The sequence below is a fragment of the Cnephaeus nilssonii genome (assembly GCF_951640355.1).
Source record: "Cnephaeus nilssonii genome assembly, chromosome: 1".
Classification (NCBI taxonomy): Eukaryota; Metazoa; Chordata; class Mammalia; order Chiroptera; family Vespertilionidae; genus Cnephaeus; species Cnephaeus nilssonii.
In genome coordinates, this window is record NC_137072.1 from 30,564,041 (window position 1) to 30,583,353 (window position 19,313).

The 19,313-nt window shown below is 42.4% G+C and overlaps 1 protein-coding gene across 1 annotated transcript in view; it reads right to left on the minus strand.

The window, feature by feature from the left end:
* Positions 1-211: 211 nt before the first annotated feature.
* The window catches only part of IL2RA (interleukin 2 receptor subunit alpha), a gene marked incomplete at both ends in the record, with an annotated part of 43,789 nt that continues 24,687 nt past the window's right edge, over positions 212-19,313 (minus strand). The window contains 6 exons of the mRNA XM_079776402.1: positions 212-282; positions 2,351-2,422; positions 2,793-2,876; positions 4,331-4,546; positions 6,902-7,012; positions 7,654-7,839. Of these exons, the coding sequence (XP_079632528.1) occupies positions 212-282; positions 2,351-2,422; positions 2,793-2,876; positions 4,331-4,546; positions 6,902-7,012; positions 7,654-7,839 (740 nt within the window). The remainder of the gene's footprint in view (positions 283-2,350; positions 2,423-2,792; positions 2,877-4,330; positions 4,547-6,901; positions 7,013-7,653; positions 7,840-19,313) is intronic.

Genomic DNA, 19,313 nt, shown 5'->3' on the forward strand with positions numbered 1-19,313 from the left:
TTTCCTTTGCTCTTCCAATTCCCTGTGGCTGTAATTTTGTTGATTGACTCTTTGGGAGTGCATACTTGGCCAATTCTCCCTCTACTACTCTTCAAACTGCTGGTGGGTAGTAGGAGAATGGGGAGTGCTGGGGACCCGGGTATCTCTGCCCTGAGGCTTTTCCTACTCTGGCTTCACAGATAGCTTGGGCAAGGGCTTCCTTATAAGGTACTCACCGTCTCCGCTGCCAGGTGAGCACACTCAGAAGGAAAATACTGATCAGCAGGAGAATGCAGCCGGCCACTGCCAACAGAGAAGCAGATCAGCACAGTATGTCCTGGGCTAGGTCACAGAGCAGGCTGAGAAAATCCTCCCATGAGCAAGGATATCCCAAAGAGGTGGGCTCTGCAGTGTCTGATTTCCCGCCCCTGACAGATTTCTTAGGGTGCTCCAGGACTGGGTGAGGTGGCATGGATGGAGAAGGTCATGGTGCCTTTCCTCAAAAGGCTTTCAGGTGAGATCAAACTGAAAGACCCTCTTTTCAGAAAGGTTCAGAGCCCAGGCCTCAGTTAAAGAGGCTGAGAGGGAGGCCTGTGACAGGTAAAAGAAATACTGGAACGTAAAGATAAATCATAAACACTTTAGCATCTCTTGAAAGTGTTCATATTTCCCAATAGAACTGGAGTGAGCCATTTATCTACCTACCTATCTACCTTAAATGTGCCTCAAAGCATGTTTTTCTTCTTTTCTCCCCAGCTTTATTGACATACTAGAGGCCCAGTGCACGAAAATTCATGCACTGGGGGGAGAGGGTCCCTCAGCCTGGCCTCCCCCCTCTCAAAGTCCGGGAGCCCTCAGGGGATGTCCTACTGCAATATGGCCTTCCTCTGCAGAAGGGGACCAGGCCAATCAGGGGAAGGCGCTACCCCCATCACCCTGCTGCTGCTGCGACTGCCAGCCCTCCTCAGCTCTCACAGTCACTGCCGCTTTGTCCAGAAGACGTCCGGTCTATCTGGTCTAATTAGCATATCACCCTTTTATTAGTATAGGTAATTGACACTAGAGGCCCAGTGCATGAATTCGTGCACAGGTGGGGTCCAGCCAGCCTGCCCCGATCAGGGCCTGATCAGGGCCTGATCAGGGCTAGGCTGGCTGGGGGAAGGGGCCACGGGCGATTGGCTGGCGGGCCTCACCCCCAATTGGGGTGGTGGAGGCAATCAGGGGCAGGGCCAGTCAGGGGGAGGGGCTGCAGGCTTATCGGGGTGGCAGGGGCCCATTGGGAGTGGGGCTGGCTTGGGGGAGAGGCTGCAGGAGGTTGGCCAGCTGGCCCCTCCCCCTTTGGGGTAGAGGGGTGTTATCAAGGGTGGGGCCTGCCGGAGGCAGGGGCTTCGAGCCGATCAGGGTGGGGTGGGCTGATTGGGGCTGGGGCCGGCCAGGGGGAAGGGCTTCGGGGGGGTTGGCCAGCTGCCCCACCCTTGATCAGGGTGGGAGAGGCCTATCAGGGGTGGGGCCAGCTGGAGGGAGGGGTCATGGGGGGCGTTGGCCAGCCACCCAGCCCTCGATCAGGGTGGGAGAGGCCGATTGGGCGTTCACTGGCTGCAGTGGGCGTCATAGCGACCAGTCATTCAGGTTGTTATGGCGTTCTGGTCGCTGGCTTTTTATATATATAGATATACATTGTGTGAGTTTAAGGTGTACAGCATGTTGATTTGATACATTTACATAGTGCCATATGATTACCACCATGGCATTGGCTAACACCTCCATCATGTCAGATAATTACCATTTCTTTTTTGTGGTGAGAACGTTTAAGATCTCCTCTCTGAAATTTTCAATTATACAGTACGGTATTGTTAACTACAATCACCATGCTGTGCATTTCATCCCCAGAACTTCTCTTCTAACTGGAATTTGTGCCCTCTGACTACCATCTCCCTATCGGCCCCAGCCCCAGCCCCTGGTGATCTCCATCCTACTCTTTTTCTATGAGCTCATTTTTAATTTTATTGTTTTCTTGCCGCAAAGCATGTTTTTTCCCTCCTACCAGGAAAACAACTGTACTGTTTTAGGAATTTTTTTTCTTTCCCTGGTTATACATTCTCCCTCCCCCTTTGCTTCAACCCTCACTTCCAGGCATGGGGTATTTTGTCATTTAGGATCCATTCAGAAGGAGCTGAATGAGGCTAGTTTGAGCCTTCACTGTGATTTTAGGTTATGTTAATTTCTGCGTTAGTATTTTACTCTTATAAACATATAGTGTAAATAGGGGGTCATGACAAACAACTAACCAACCCACCCACCCACAAGCAACATGCCCCACAATCGCTGACTGGTGTACATTTTGTTAATAATAGAAGTGACTCCTACCCACCTGCTATCTGATACTCAATGGTAAATATGAACATCTCCGTGGTTGTAGACTCTTCTGTATATTTCTGAAAATCTATGCAGAAGAGAGAGGGGAAGATGCTCTGTTTAGGCAATTATTGGATTGCACAGGCTGAAGAGTGCTAGGGTTCTCCCTGAGCTAGAACCTCAGAGACTGATGGAAGAGACATAAAGGACAAGGGCAGGCCGTGCGCAAGCATTTCCTTCTTCTGCTTCAAGACACCGCCCTCGGTATGGTATTGTCTCTTCCTGACACTTGCTTTCCAGCCTTTGAGGATTGGGAGGTCGGATGCAGAGCTTGATCATCTTAACATTCACGGGGCAGCTCTGCCCATGCTGGCGAGGCTGCTCCAGACAAACGGTCTTCCCTCTCTCCCATTTGATATAATGGCTTTTATCTTCATAGAAACAGACTCTAGTCATACCTGTAGTAGTACCCGTCGTGGTGAAGGGACAGGAAGCTTCACTCCCAGAAGGAGTGTCCGTGATTGCTGGAGACTCTTCGTCACCTGGCAGAGAGAGTAAGCAATGCTTGTGGAACTGAAAGGGGAGGGGGTCTTACATCCAGCCCCACCCACCCACCTCAGTTGACTCTAGATACACTAGCTAAGGCGTGAATCTCAGTTCTGGGCATGTTATCTGTGGGTGCCACGTCACATGGCTCTACATCAGAGCCACAGGGAGTGGCGTAAGAGGCCCCAGCAGAGCCCAGTGAGAGGGAATTCTAATTCTGGCCTTGGTTTTCCATAGAACTTGGAGAAACGCTTTCTCTCTAGGCTTCCTACTCGGCCTGGTTTACATCTGTGACTTGGAAACAGGTCATAACAACACCAATACCACTGAACTATCAAACAAAGAAGAAAGGCACAAAAGGATAGTTTTTCCTCTGTTATAGGTCCTCATTCAGCATGGGTGTCGTCAGTTACCCAGGACACTGCCCCACCTTGTCATCCTTTTACAAAGGAAACCGGGGACACACTATGACCAGTATGGCTTACTGGAGACAAGCTATGGGAAAGAAACACAGAATTCTCAAGAATCCAAGAGGAAGTCATGGGATATGGGAAAGAGTGGTGAGCAAAGAAACCTGTAACCCATTGTTAAATGTAACTGACTTTTAACACACACACACACACACACACACACACACACACACACACACTTTTATAATCCTCATCTGAGGATATGTTTTTATTGATTTTAGAGAGAAAGGAAGGGAGGGGGAGAGACAGAGACAGAGACATCAATGGGTTGCCTCCTGTATGTGTCCCAACAGGGGATCAAACCTGCAACCTTTTGGTATATGGGACGATGTTCCAACTAACTGAGTCACCTGGCTAGGACAATGTAAGTGACTTTAGATTGTAGAAATAGTAATACAACTTCAGAATGAAAATAGCAGAAGATCTCAGCATACATTGGTTGTATGTGTGGATGAAGGAATGTGCATGCTTGTGTTTGAATAAGTCCCTTCTCTGCACATTTGCATTTTTATCAAAGCTCAGGTGGGAAGTATGCAAGGGGAAGTTGCCTGTCAACAGTGTAGCACTGTACAAATAATGGATTTACATGATCTATCAGTAAATTAGAAATGTGTGGGTTGCAGGTTGGACTTTCCCCTTTGAACGAGAGGAAGTCTTGGTAGCTTAGAGGAAGAAGTGGGATTTCAGGATCAGCTAGGAAAGGGGAGGCATTATCACCAGTGAGGGATCTGGGGGCTCTGGAACACTCCAAAGATCTTTTCTCCTCTTCCCTCTCCTGCTACTTATCTCCACTCAGGGTTCAGGAGACCTTAAGTGATAGAGACCTTTGAGTATCTCTAGTGTTTTTTATAGAATGAGAAAAAATAGAGGCCCAAGGAGATTAACTTGCCCAAAGTTACATAGCTGGTAGGTCAGGAATTCCACCCTGGTCGGCCTGATGGAAAAAGCAAACTAGTGAACTCAGGAAGGTGCCACCATACCTGGAAACTGATCGTTCTCACTCTCACTTGTGCACTTGAGCTGGGGCTGTGTCCACCTTGTCTTCCCACAGATCATTTTGCAGGTACTCGTGGCAGGACCTTTCTGTATGGCCCTGAATCCCTGGGCGCACTCATAGTGAACTGTCTGGCCCACCACGAAATGATAAATTCTCTCTGAAGCTTCATGTTCCCATGGTGGAGGCTCCCTGCAATGACCTGGAAGAGGGAAAGGAAATTCCAAAGGCAAGTTGGAGAGAGCACTGTGAGTCCAAGTTTCCCCTTCCTAGGGACCAGACCTTGGTTCTTATTTTTTTGTTTGTTCATTTATTTTCTTTCATTTAACCAATATGTATTGAGAATGTCTATGTGTCAGGACTTTGCTAAGTACTTTGTGGGAAGGCACAGAGACTCAGTCACTCCTGCAGGAGGGGTCAGTCAACTGGGTAAGAAAGACATGTGAAGGCAGAATGTGCTGAGTATTATAGTTAAGGAACAGACGCTTGCTATGGGAACACAGAGGCATGAGTAATTACTTCTGACGATAGTGAGAGTTTTGGCAAGTGCACAGGACTGGGAAGGATGGTCTCAGCTGAGGGATAAGAGCAGGCTTAGCCCAATTTGGGTCACTGAAAAGTGAAGACCAACCACCCCTTATCTCCACTGCTGATTGAGGAAGCTACATCCTCAGGTTGCAGCTGATGGTCACCTTGGGACCATGGTAGAAGGACTGGGGACAAAGCCAAAGCCCCGAGGAGAGAGCGGCTGAGAGAATCTCAGAGAATTGGAGCCTGATCTCTGATCAAGCCATACCTGAAGCTTGCCCTGGGTTAGCCCAATGAAGGCCTCTGGAAATGCCCTGTGTTCAGTAACTTTCCACTCCCAAACTAAAACCCAAGCCTGACTGACCTTTAACCCTAAAGATCGTGTCCTGCTATGATATAATCTCAGGATTTTTCACTCCATCCCCAATCTGGACATATGGAACCACATGTACCCTCTATTCCTCAGACATGGGAAGCTACACATATTCTCTAACCTTCCAAGCCTTCCATAGCCTGAATACCCAATATAAGCTCTACAAATACTCTATATAACCCTTCTGCCCCACCTGGAAGCTTAGTGGTTCTGTCCTGAGCAGTCTGCTCTAACACCTGGCAAATCATGACTGAACGTATGTTTTAGTCTCAAAAAATTTATTTTACAGTCAGTGATATTCATAACTGTCTGAACCTGTTTTTAATTGGGTTTGCTTCTTTTAAATGAAAACATACTAATTAAGACAATCTGTGAAATATCCCTTAGCCAAAACCAGCTGGTTATCTCTTGAGTAAGGACAACAAACATTGACATTTTGAGGAACCTTTCAATAATTGTGGAGGGTATTATGGGAGAAGTAGAGAAAAAAACAATAATTAAACTTGCTTTGAAATACCATTCCAGTACAAAGTTGGGTGTGTGTGTGTGTGTGTGTGTGTGTGTGTGTGTGTGTGTGTGTGTGTTTGTGTGTGTGTAAATGGATAAAAACCTCACATTGCAACAATGCCCCTGGATTCTTCTTCTTTTTTTTTAAATAATGGATGATGCAAATAAATTCGAACTAGTCTAAAATAAGTAATCAGTAGAAAGATTTCTAGTCCAATTCAGGAGACCCAAGGTCTTATTCCTAAATTATGTGAGTTTAGCCAAATCTTTTACCTTCTCAATGTCTCAATTTTTTCAGTAAATTGAAGTAATATTCCTCCTCCTTCACTCACTGGGTTGTGAGGTTCAAGTGAGATTTTATATAATATGTTCAAGTTCTTTGTAATATTATACAATCAGCATGGGACCATAGGTTTCTGGTCCCATGCAGATTGTATAGTCCCCCAAAAGCTCAGGCTTTCCTAATGGGCTCTCTTTCCTCCTGACATTATGACTTGACTTTAATTAACATGATTCATCTCAGAAAGTTGCAGCAGCAACTGGGTACTTATGGTGCTCACTCATCCATAACCCATTAGCCAGGAGGTATTTGTCTGCAGCTTCAAGACTCACCAGTATGGCCCAGCACATTTTACTCACACACACACACACACACACACACACACAGGCATACACACAGAGAGACACACACACACTCCTCCTAAGAAGCATCTGGAAATAAATTGCTTTGCTGGCAGTTCATTATCTTCTACTTAGGGAAAAAACAAAGTATTTCCTTTAGAGAAGGAGCTATTGTCTGCTCATGTTTATATCTTCTGTTGGCAGTGCCTGGCACCTTTAGTCCCAACACATGCTTTTTGAATTGAATTGAATTGAATTGAATTGAATTGAATTGAATTGAATTGAATTGAATTGAATTCTATTCAGCCAACTCTCAAACCAGGAAGAACCCCCAAGGCCAGGTTGGCTTCTGTGAGAGTGACTTGAAATGCTGAGCCAAGAGCCTGCAAATGCTATTGTTGACATGATATCCTTAGAGGAGAGGATAACGGGACAGACTTTCTTCCTTTGGGGACCACATCATATACCTGCAAGAGACGGGCTGGCTCCTAGTACTCAAGACAACAGTTGTTCAGATTCCCCTCTTACCTAGAAGGTTAACTTGGTCTGTGGGCCGTGTTTGGCTTTGCATTTCTGTGGTTTTTCTTTCCTTCTGTTCTTCAGGTTTAGGAGTAGCTTGTTTTTGTGTGTTCCTGAGGGCTAGAGAATATGAATGGAATGAAGCAAACAACTTCACAAATGTTTATAATAGTAAACACTCTTCATGTACTCACTTCCTCAGAAAGTGTCTTTCTAGTGCTTGCAGTGCACCAGGAAATACCAAAGTGCTGCTGTTACAAAGATGTGCCACACATGAGCCCTGCCCTTGGGGTGCTGTTAGTGGGCCCTGCTCACGTCCAGCCCAGGTCCGCACTGGCCTGTCAGTATTCATGTGTGTAATGACAATAGCCTTCAGCATAGACATGACAACATTTGCCATATCAATCATTTTAAGTGTACGGTTCAGTGGCATTCAGTATATTCACATTGTTGTGAACTAGAATTATTTTTTAATTGTTCAGTAATCATTAGTGTAATGTCTGTTTTCTTCCTGACCATGAAATATAAGTTTCTTGAGTGCTGGGCGTCCTGCATGCCTAGACCAGTACTTGGACCTAGAAGACACTCCTTAAATATTTGTTTAGTGTATGAATATTCCAGAAACCAGTAAAATTAGTTCCCGTGTAGTTCAGACTGGACAATTTTTGTCTGTGGGGCCGAGTGAACAAAAGCTGAAGCTCTGTCTCACTCTTTGCTACGCTCTTCTCTTCCCCTTGGCAGTTACAAAAGGAAACACTTACAATTCATTTTGCACTGACATTGGTTTTCCCAGGCAGAGTGGCCAGCGTTTCCTGTACAATTCATAAAGACCGACCCTCTACTTATGAGGAAACCTTTCTTGCAGTCACAGTTTAACAGGGTGCCCATTTCGTAGGTGGTGGCTTTGAATGTGGCATGTCTGAGATTTGGTGGCCTGAGACAAAACTCTGCGAAGGAAAAGAAGCATATTACCAGTTCAGGAGGGTCCAAGTCAAACATTCACACATTTAATCATGTAGTGATTTAATCACACATATCTGCGTTTTATTTAAAGGATTTATATATACCCCACTTTTTCCTAGAAAGAAACTAAGTCTGTTGCCATTGTTGTTTAGAAACTTTTGTATGAGATACAGTTCAAAATTTAATTTCAACCAAATTAAAATATAAACTACAATATATTTTAAAGTAAATGAATAGAAATGAATGAGATTTTATTCTGAATATGCCTGATGCTGAGCAAGTAGAGAGAGGAAGACCAAGGAATATGAGAAAAAGAAGAGAGGAAAGCCATGTAAATTTAGTTAAAAGACAAAATGTGTGTGTGAGAAAAGAACTTTTCAGGATTGTCTGACTTTCTATAATTAATGATTCTGCATCACTAAAAAAAATAGAAATTTAAAATGCTTCCCTCGATGTCTGGCTAGTAGGAAGTGTGTGTTTATCATCCACCTACCCATCGGTTAGTTTTCCAAATTCCTTTTCATACTGCAAAGACCTGCTCCTCACTCAGCTCAAAAAATGGACCTTGATTTCCCACTAAAGACCCTTGATGTAGTGGCCAAACACTCAACTATAAAGGGGGAAAGGCATTGGTCTAATCAGAAAGATGACTCCATTGGCATTGGTCTAATCAGAAAGATGAAACCAGTTCCCCTTTTAAGAAACTAGATTTTTAGGAAGAAGCCACACACTGGATAAAAGAAGTGGATAAGAAGGATCACAGGAAAGAGGAAAAGGCGAGAAAGCCGGGGACTCTACCACAGCCAGCTAATCCTGGCTGGTTGCTGCACTAGTTGATGGTAGAGGATGATCTGCCAATTGCTTATTAATAACTCAGATTGTAGTGAAGGTTCCCTGTACCCGCACATTCTGCTCACCAGCGTCTTGCCATCCTAGATATCACTCCCATCTAAGACTTAGGATACTCCTATTACCCCCAAGAACAGAAGGTGAGAAGAATGCCCACCTCTAACCAAGAAAGGACTAAACAAAAGCAATCTCATTGGCTCAGTGGGCCAGCAATTATAGAGGAACATGTGTCATAAGCACTCAATACATCCTGGTAATCATAATAATAATCATAATAAGGCAAGAAAGGGGAGAAAGGTGATTTTCTTAATTCTAGCTCTACCAGTTAACTAGTTATATAACTTTATTATTTTTACTTACCTAAGATGTGGCTTTCTTTTCCATAAAGTGGGTATTATCATAATTATTTTACTAATTTGTTTTAAAGATTACTTGTTGTAACATACTAAGGTAACTTGCAGAGCACCGTGCACATAATAGGCATAGATAGATGCTAGTTCTACTTTTTTCCTCTGTCCAGAAAAAATAAAGAATGGTAATTCATATAGAGACTGGGCTAAAGTTTATTTTATCCCTTAAAGGACTCCTGCAAAAGGGCATTTCTCTCTACAGGTATCATCAGTACCACTCACTGGCACTTATCAGGCGTCAGTACCAAACAACTTTTTAAGTATCAGAAGGTAAATCTGGTTGCTAAAACAAGATAGGCATAATAATCAGAAAAACCAATGGAGGTACATGGCAAGGATGTCCCTCCCCCGCCCCTTTTTTTAAATTCATCCTCACTCGAGAATATGTTTTTATTGATTTTAGAGAGAGAGAGAAAAGGAGAGGGGGAGAGAGATAAGCATCAAAGTAAGAGAGAAACATTGATTGGTTGTCCCCCATACACGCCCTGACCAGAATCGAACCTGCAACCCTTTGGTGCATGAGATGCTGCTCCAACCAACTAAGCCACTTGGCCAGGGCAAGGATGTTCCTTTTAACCACCATTTTCCAACATTGTACTAGAAGTCCTAGCTAATGCAACAGAAAAGGAAAGGGAATAAAGGGCATACAGATTGGGTGGAAATAATAAAATTGTCTGTGTTTGCGGTTGTCATGACTGACTATGTAGAAAATCTGAAAGAACAGACAAAAAAAAAAAAAAAGACACACACAAAAAAACCCAAACCTCTTCATACTAATAAGTGATTATAACAGAGTTACAGAATACAAAGTTAGCCCTAGCCGATTTGGCTCAGTGGAGAGAGGTTGGCCTGCAGATCGAAGGGTCCCAGGTTCAATTCCGGTCAAGAGCTCATACCTTGCCAAAACCGGTTTGGCTCAGTGGATAGAGCGTCAGCCTGCGAACTGAAAGGTCCCAGGTTCGATTCCGGTCAAGGGCATGTACCTTGGTTGCGGGCACATCCCCAGTAGGGGGTGTGCAGGAGGCAGCTGATCCATGATTCTCTCTCATCAATGTTTCTAACTCTCTATCCCTCTCTCTTCCTCTCTGTAAAAATCAATAAAATGTATTTTTTTTAAAAAAAGAAGAAGAGCTCATACCTTGATTGCAGGCTCCTCCTCAGCCTGGGCTTTGGTTGGCGCTCCTGCAGGAGGCAACCAATAGATGTGTTTCTCTCACATCGATATTTCTCTCTGTCTTTCCCCCCTCTCTTAACACTCTCTCTAAAAATCAATGGAAAAATATCCTCGGGTGAGGATTAAAAAAAATACAAAAATAATATATAAAAGTCAATTGCTTGGCTACATAGCAGCAATGAACAAGTGAAAATTGAAATTAAAAACACAATAGCATTTACATTAGCACCCAAAAAATAAAGTACTTGGATATAAATCTGACAACATACTTATGAGATCTATATAAGGAAAACTATAAAACTCTGATAAAATAATCAAATAACTAAATAAATGGAGAGATATTCCATGTTCGTGGATAGGATGATTCAATATTGTCAATATGTCAGTTCTTCCCAACTTGATCTATAGAATCAATGCAATCCCAGTAAAAATTCTAACAAGTTATCTTGTGGATGTCAACAAACTGATTCCAAAGTTTATGTGGAGAAGCAAAAGGCCCAGAATAGCCAACACAATATTGAAGAACAAAGTTGGGGGACTGACACTACCTGGTTCAAGACTTACTATAAAGCTGCAGTAATTAAGATAGTGTGGTTACCTATCTATCAACAAGTGAATCTAGAAATCTAGTGAATAAAAAATATTATGAACAGAATAAACTGGTGAATATAATAGACTCAGGGGCATAGAAAGGGAGTGGACTGACAATTCTCGGGGGGGAAGGGGATGTGGGTGCAGGAAGAGACTGGACAAAAATCGAACACCTATGGACGAGGACAATGGGGGCGTAAGGGTATGGGGTGTGGTGGGAACCGGGTGAAGGGAAGCTATGGGGAGAAAAAAGAGGAACAACTGTAATAATCTGAACAATAAAGACTTTTTTTAAAAAAAAAATAGTGTGGTATTAGTGAAAGAATGGACAAGCTAGATCAATGGAATACTGCATACCCAAAAATTCATTTTGTTACATATCTAAATATTTAGACACTAGATCTATATATTGTAGATACAAAAATAAAAGTTAAAACTATTATGCTGCTAAAAGAAAGCTTTGCAAGCTAATTATAGGCAGAGAGTTCCTAGAGATGAGAAGAAAAACACCATAAAAGGAGAACAAATCAAAAATTACTGCTCATCCTAAGATGAGTAGAAAATGGAAAAAATAAATGATAGAGATAGAGTTATATATCTGAGAAAAAGACTCGTGTCCACATTATAAAAAGAACTACAAATCAATAAAAAGGGCAAATAACCCAATAAATACAGGGCAAACACCTGAAGAGTCACTTCTCCAAAGAAAATATATGATGATCAGTAAGCACTAGAAAGAGTGCTCAACATAAAGAAAAAGCAAATTGGAACCCACCGTGAAATAGTCCATTAGAAGGGGTAAAATGCGTAAAAGTGTGACACTACCAAATGCTAGAGAGGAAGTAAAGCTACTGCCTTGGGCACTGCAGCCACTTTCCCTCCCTAGACACTCTGCAAGGAAGAAACAATATAAAAGCAGCCGCCAGGTGGCTCCCGACAACCCATATGAATCAGTGGGATGGATTCAGATCCCGGGCTGGCAAGGGCATCCCACTGCCCTTGGGCTGATTGCGTTCCTGCCCCCTCTCCCCCCCATCTCCCCAGGATGGGCGCCAGACTCATGGCTGGCGAGCATAGCAGCAGCAGCGCGAGCCTCTCCTGATCAGGACTGACTGGGTGCGAGCCTGCAGCAGGCACAGCGGGGCCAGGATGAGCGGGAGTGGCAGGTTAGAGCAGCAGGCAGCGTTGGACTGCTGGTTTCTGCCCGATCCCCGCAGGCCACACTGAGGGACCCCACCCATGCACGAATTCGTGCACCAGGCCTCTAGTATGCATATAAGTTCATTGGTTATTCTCTTCCCACCCCCTCTCCCCCTTTCCTCTGTGATTCCTCAGCCTGTTCCATGTTTCCATGCCTCTGGTTCTATTTTATTTGTCAGTTTATTTTATTCATTAGATTCCACATATAAGTGAGATCATGTGATATTTGTCTGCCTTTATTCTTGTGCCTATCTTTCTCATTTCTACCAAAGGTTCTGAATCTAAATTGTTCTGTGCTCTCAGCTCTATCATTTCTTTGGCTCACAATGGGCCTAGAAGCTCAGGAGGCAAACAGAGAATTTTCTTTAGAAGGTGGGAGGAGAAATATTTTTCTCTCTGTAAGTATTGGTACAATTCTGGATTTAGATGTCATTTTCTCTACTGAGAGTATTTAAAGTGTCTGCTGCTGGTGGTTGCCTGTGTTGGTCTGTGAAGGATGCCAAGACAGTTCTTAGTCCTAATCCTTCTATCCCCCCCCTTGCCCTGCCATCCAACTGCGCATGAGATGCTTCAATCTCCATCCTTCATTTAGTCATCCTTTATGGCTTTCTCCTTCAGCATCCTGTTCACAATGCCAGGAGTTTTAGAATATCATTTATCATTGATTCTTTGTTATGGGATGAATTGTGTCTCCCAAAATACATATGTTGAAGCTCTAATCCCCAGAAACTCAAAATGTGACTGTATTTAGAGAATGGGCCTTTAAAGAGGTAGTTAAGATTAAATTAGGTCATATGAGCAGGCCCTAATCCAATCTGACTTGTTTCCTTACAAGAAGAAGAATTGGGAGATGCCAGGGATGGGTGCAGAGAAAAGACCCTGTGAAGAGGCAGCAAGAAGGCTATTGTCTGCAAGCCAAGGAGAGAGGCCTCAGAGGAAACCAATCCTGCTGGCACTTTGATCTTGGTCTTCCAGCCTCCAGAGGTTTAAGAAAGTAAATTTATATTGTTTAAACTGCTAAGTCTGGTATTTTATTATGGCAGCCTGAGCAGACTAATATCACTTCTTAACATAAATTAGTTCATACAATCCTCTGCTCTTTGCCAACTAGCTGATGTTTGGAGTAGAAATGGGAAATATGTTCTTCCCAAGAAGGGAATGATCTGGATTCCCAAATAATGAATTATAAGGAGTTAAACACAGGAGAACGGTGATGGATTGGAAGTAAGAGATAGAGAAAAAGAAGGAGGAAGGTCGATAAATCACTAATATGTGACTTTTGTATAGGATTATTTTGTTCCAAAGGACTTTCTCATTAGCATTTCATCCTGACAACAGTGTTTGAGGGAAACACTGTCTCCATTTCACAGATGAGGAACCAGAGTCTCATAGAAGACATGTGGCTCTCTCAAGGTCATCCTCAGAGCCTGAACTCCCCAGTACCGTTGAGTCCCACAGATGTCAAGTACCTTTAGCTTTTCAGGTTTGCTGTGTCCATCCCACTGGCGCCTCCACTGTGCAGTGCCCCCAGCTAATGTGATGTTGACTTTTCCAAGAACAAGAGGCAAACCACCAGTTACCCAACGGTTTTATATTGCACCTCCTACCACATCTGGGATCCCATCTGGGGCCAGAACTGTGCCTTAGTCCCCTTGGCAGCCCCTTACAACATCTGATTCAGAGTCTCACACAGATGAGTAGAATATTTGCTAATTGAATCAATGTGGCCTCACTTCATTTCTTGAAAAAACGAGGTCTGGATTAATCTGAAGCCAGTCCCTAATTTAAAAACCAGCAATGTGATACAATTTTATTTGTGTGGCAGTGTGTTTGAAAAACTAAGAGTTCATTTTCCAATTAAATAAGTGATATAAATACATACCAAAATCCATGTACATATTTATAATAATTGACACCAGAATCCCACTACAAGAAGTGCTCCCTAAGCAACCAATTCAACAGGAGAGAGAGCAAATATGCTCAGTGATTGTTCTTGTTGTTCAACCACAAACCTAGATACTATTGAATCTTCTCATAAAGAAAAATGGTTAAATAAGAGAAATCAGTGTTTTATGACATTATGCAAATATTAAACTGATTATGATGTCACCTGGGAAATAGTTGTGATATAAGGTTAGGCAGAATCAGAAGATATAGCTGGTATGTGGACCAAGATGGGGCTATATTATTTTTAAAATAAAAATGGAAATAACAAGTGATGCAAATTTTAGTTATTTCTCTGCATCAGTGCAAAGAAGTCCTTTAACTAAAATATAGTTAATATAATCATTCCATCCTCAGTTCTAGAGCCTGAAGACAAACTCTGCAGAAACATAAGTGATGAGAGAGAAGAAAAAATTAAGGAGGAGTGGGAGGCAGAAGAGGAAATAATGGGTAAAGACTTCCAACCATCTCATTTGATTTCATATTTCTTTCCAGTTGAACACCAGATTCTCTCTTTAGTTAATGTTACTGTAAATCAAGATATATGGGTGTCAAAAAATACTTGATTAAAAATTTTTACAAAGTGTCTGCTGACTGAAGGAAGGCAGACTGCAAGATAGTGTGTAAGTGAGAGAACAAAGGGAGAGTGTGTGGTCACACGGGGAGTTTTGTGAACTGAAGGACAGCTATACTCCAGGGGACTGAGGGGGACCACCGGAGGGGGTTCCCCAGACCGGGCAGCCTCCACTGCTGCTGGCATCCCTCCCTGAGCAACCGGCTCTGATGGTGGAGACCACGCCCTCTTGAATGGTAGAGTGGATGTTGTTGGAAGCCTGAAAATCCCGGGGATTTACAACAGCACCCAGCGGAACATGTGGGCGCGAGCACATGAATTCGGAGGAGCTCTGCACTCCCTCACGGAAAGGTCAGATTTCACCTGGGATAAGGTGAGGTCTGTGGTCTGGGCAGGAGAGAGAAATGTGCACTGTGGGAGCTGGAGGATCCGGGGAAGTCTCTGTCCAGAAAAGTCCTCGGCCATTGGGGCTAGCGTGATCCGCGAAGGTGGAAGGGGATCCTCAGGGCTGCTAACAGAAGGGAACTCTAAAAAACAACCCATAGCTGATCTGGGCGCAAAAGGGCAACCTAAAAATTTTAAGAGTGTGCTGACTGCTTAGACCCAAGGGAAAAAAGACTGCACAGACTTGCGTTGCAGCTCCAGAGTTCACGCACTTACTCTGACTCTTCTCTCTCTCTCTCTCTCTCTCTCTCTCTCTCTCTCTCTCTCTCTCTCTCTCTCTCTCTCTTCCCTCTTTAAATCCTTGCTTCTGATTACTAAGCCCAATACATAGGATCACCCAATTGGGGACACTCTAAGAGACTGCAGGGGAAAGTTGTTTTTGTGGAACCTGGGGATCAGAGTGGGGAATAACGATCAGAGAACCAGCTCTGGGGCAACCCTTTCCCCCAAACCGGTATTAAGTGCCACGGGGAAAACAAAATCTAAACACTAGCTACAGAGGACCTATAGACCTGGAGGTCAATCCAGAAACACTGCCACCCAGGGGTTGAATCACAAATTGACTCTTGTGTAAACACAAAGGAATATAAGAAACAAAGAAGTACTGCCTGCTTGAAAATCAGGACTGTGGCCTACAACACTGAGGAGCAGTGGAATGCAGAGATCTTCAATACTGTCCTGACTAGGAAACAGGCGATCCAAACAGAACAGAAGTGAATGACCTTCACTACTGCACATTTTTGTTCATCTTTTACTTAAGAAATTAATTTTCTTCTTTTTTCCTCACTTGATTTTACCTTTTTAATTATTACATTTTTTATTTTTAATCAGTATTATTACTACTACTATTTTACCTTTTTTAAAAAAAAAAAAAACCTGTCATTTTACTCTTTATTTTATTTTGGGATCAGTGTTCTACATTCTATTTTCATCTTTCCTTTAGCATCATTTTACTCTATCTCAACTTTACCTTTATACCAACACTCTCTTCCTCACTTTTCCTCTTTTGTTGTCCTGTTTCTCTTACCCTATTCCTGCTTTAGATTTTCCCTATTCCTTCTTTTTACCCCCTGTTAAAATTTCACCCTACTTTTATATCTAATTCCCAATCCCCTGCTCTAAGTCCATACACACCTCTCTCTTCTCTTTCTTCTCTATCCAAATTTTCTCTCTCTCTGTCATTTGTTGTTGTTTGCTTGATTGTTGATTATATTGGTTTTTTTATGCTTGTTTGTGAGATTGTTTTGCTTTTTCTTTTTGTTTTGTTTTGTTTTTCTTTGTTTGTTTGTTTTTGTTTCTGTTTTCCCTGGCCTCCCTTGATATTAGTTGTTGTTTGTAGTTTGCATTCATCTCTAGGTATTTGTTGCTGGCATTTGCTGGGATTAGTGGCTGTTCTATTAGAGTATTCTCCCCACATAAATAATTTTTATCCCTCTTCCTTTTTATTCTCTTTTCTCTCTTACTTTTTTTCTTTTCCCAATTTCATTTCTCTCTCTCTCTCTCTCTCTCTCTCTCTCTCTTTCTCTTTCTCTTCTTCTTTCTTTCTTATCCCCCAATTCTCTTTTCTCTTATGGTCACCTTTATTTGGGGCTATTAATATCATGAATACATTTGTGTTCAGTGTCTTATGCGTTGTGCCTTGTTGTATTGTATTGTATTGTGTGCCTTTAAATCAACGCAGGAGAGAGAGAACTACATAACCAGACACCCAGAGAAGAGAGATAATGGGGAAACAAATAAACAGCCTGCATATGAAAGAAAAACAGGCATCACCAGAAAAGGAAGTAAATGAAATGGAGGAAAGCAACCTGTCAGAGAAAGAATTCAGAGAAATGGTCATAAGGTGGATGAAAAGAATGAAAGACAAATTCAACAATATGTGTAAGAACCAAGAGGAAATGAAGAAGAACCAAGAAGAAATGAAAAATGACATCACTGCTATAAAGAACTCGAAAGAAAGTATCAACAGAAGACTAGAATAAGCAGAGGACTGCATCAGTGAGCTAGAAGACAAGGTGGGGAAAAATACCCAAGCAGAGCAGCTTCTAGAAAAAACAAAATTAAACAGCAGGAGGAGAGCCTAAGAGAACTTTGGGACAACATGAAACAAAATAACATCTGCATAATAGGGGTGCCAGAAGGACAGGGAACTGAGCAATGAATAGAAAACCTGTTTGAAGAAATAACGACAGAAAACTTCTCTGAAATAGGGAAGAAAAAACTCACACAAATCCAAGAAGTTCACAGAGTCCCAAACAAAATGAGCCCCAAAAGACAGACACCAAGGCACATTATAATTAAATTGGCAAACACCAACGACAAAGTAAGAATCTTAAAAGCGGCCAGAGAGAGACAGAAAGATACCTACAAAGGATTCCCCATCAGACTAGTTACTGATTTCTCAACAGAAACACATCAGACCAGAAGGGAATGGAATGAAATATACAAAGTCATGCAAAAGAAGGGTCTGAATCCAAGAATACTGTACCCAGCAAGGCTATCAATCAAAGTTGAGGGTGAAATCAGGAGCTTCACAGACAAAAAAGGACTAGGGGAGTTTATTACCACCAAACCAGCAATGCAAGAAATGCTGTAAAAAGAAGAAATAAGAAGGGAAGGAGGAACACAGGGGTAAAGAATAAAAATGGCGACAAACAAGTACCTATCAATAATAACTTTAAATGTAAATGGATTAAATGCACCAATCAAAAGACATAGTGCAACTGAGTGGATAAGAAAACATGACCCATATATCTGCTGTCTACAGGAAATCCACCTCAGAAAAAAAGACGCACACAGACTGAGGGTGAAGGGATGGAAAAAGATTTTTCAGGTGAATGGAAATGAAAAATAATCTGGGATAGTAATACTTATATCTGACAAATTAGATCTCAAAATGAAGGACATAAAAAGAGATAAGGAAGGCCACTTCATAATACTAAAGGGAGCAATCCATCAAGAAGAAATAACTCTGGTAAACATATATGCACCCAACACAGGAGCACCCAAATATATATAAAAAAACTTCTGGAGGATATCAAGGGAGAGATTGACAGCAATACAATCATAGTAGGTGACTTTAATACCCCACTATCACCATTGGACAAATCCTCTAAACAAAAAATCAGCAAAGAAACATCCATTCTAAATGACTCACTAGGTCAGATGGAATTAATTGACATCTTCAGAACATTTCACCCGAAAGCCACAGAATATACATTCTTCTCACGTTCACATGGGTCATTTTCAAAGATAGACCATATATTGCGTCACAGGCAAAGTCTCTTCAGATTCAAGAAGATAGAAATCATATCAAGCATCTTCTCATATCACAGTTGCATAAAACTGGAAATCAACTACAATAAAAACAATCCAAAAAAATCAAACATATTTGGCAGGGCTAGACCAAGTGATTTTGCAGGTCTTATAGGGCCCTCGGGTTCTGTGTTCCCCACCCCTGATCTATACAGTAGAAATGGGGGATGACTCACTAAGCACAGAAAGTTCTAGATGATGATTTACTAAGCTTTACACAAAGGGTATAGAAGTATATTAAGAGTTCAGGGCACCCAATAAAGAAATGATATGGTTCTTCACTTAAAGCCATTCATCTTCTATGTTAGATCGAAGAAGAACCACGATATACCCGATGTCAAAGATAGTATCCATCTTCCTTAGGAAGCCCAACCAGCGAAAACCAAGTATTTCTGGTGCAAAATACCATAGGACATGCTGACTATAACCCTTAAGGATCCTAAGATCCGAGAGCTGGGAGAAACCCTAAAGATCATTTAGGTCAACCTCCGCATTTTGTGGATGAGGAAATAGGTTGTGTGGCAACCTGATTCCCAGTTTAGTACTTTCCCATTGTGTAGAATCATAATCTTCAGGAACAGGTGTGCTTTTCACGCAGCTGTGGAAGGTTCTCTCTCAGAGAGAAGTAGAGCTATGTCTAAACTATCTGGGTCACTGGAAAGTGTTTATGAAATGTTGTGGTTTAATTCAGATCATTATCTTTGAAGAAGTCACAGAACTCAGGTCCTCCAATTGGGGCCATTTATATCATAGTAACTATGAGAGCTGAGTCTTGCCTGTGTCCTGATCCTTTGTCTAGATTGCCTTTAATGTCCGCTACACCACTGAAAGGTAGATATTGTCATCCTGACTTCACATAGCCGGAGACTGAAATTCAGAGAGAGGTGGTGGGACAGGAATCACAAGAAAGCCTACTATTGCTGCACTCTTTTCTGCCTTTAAAATTTTTACTTTCAC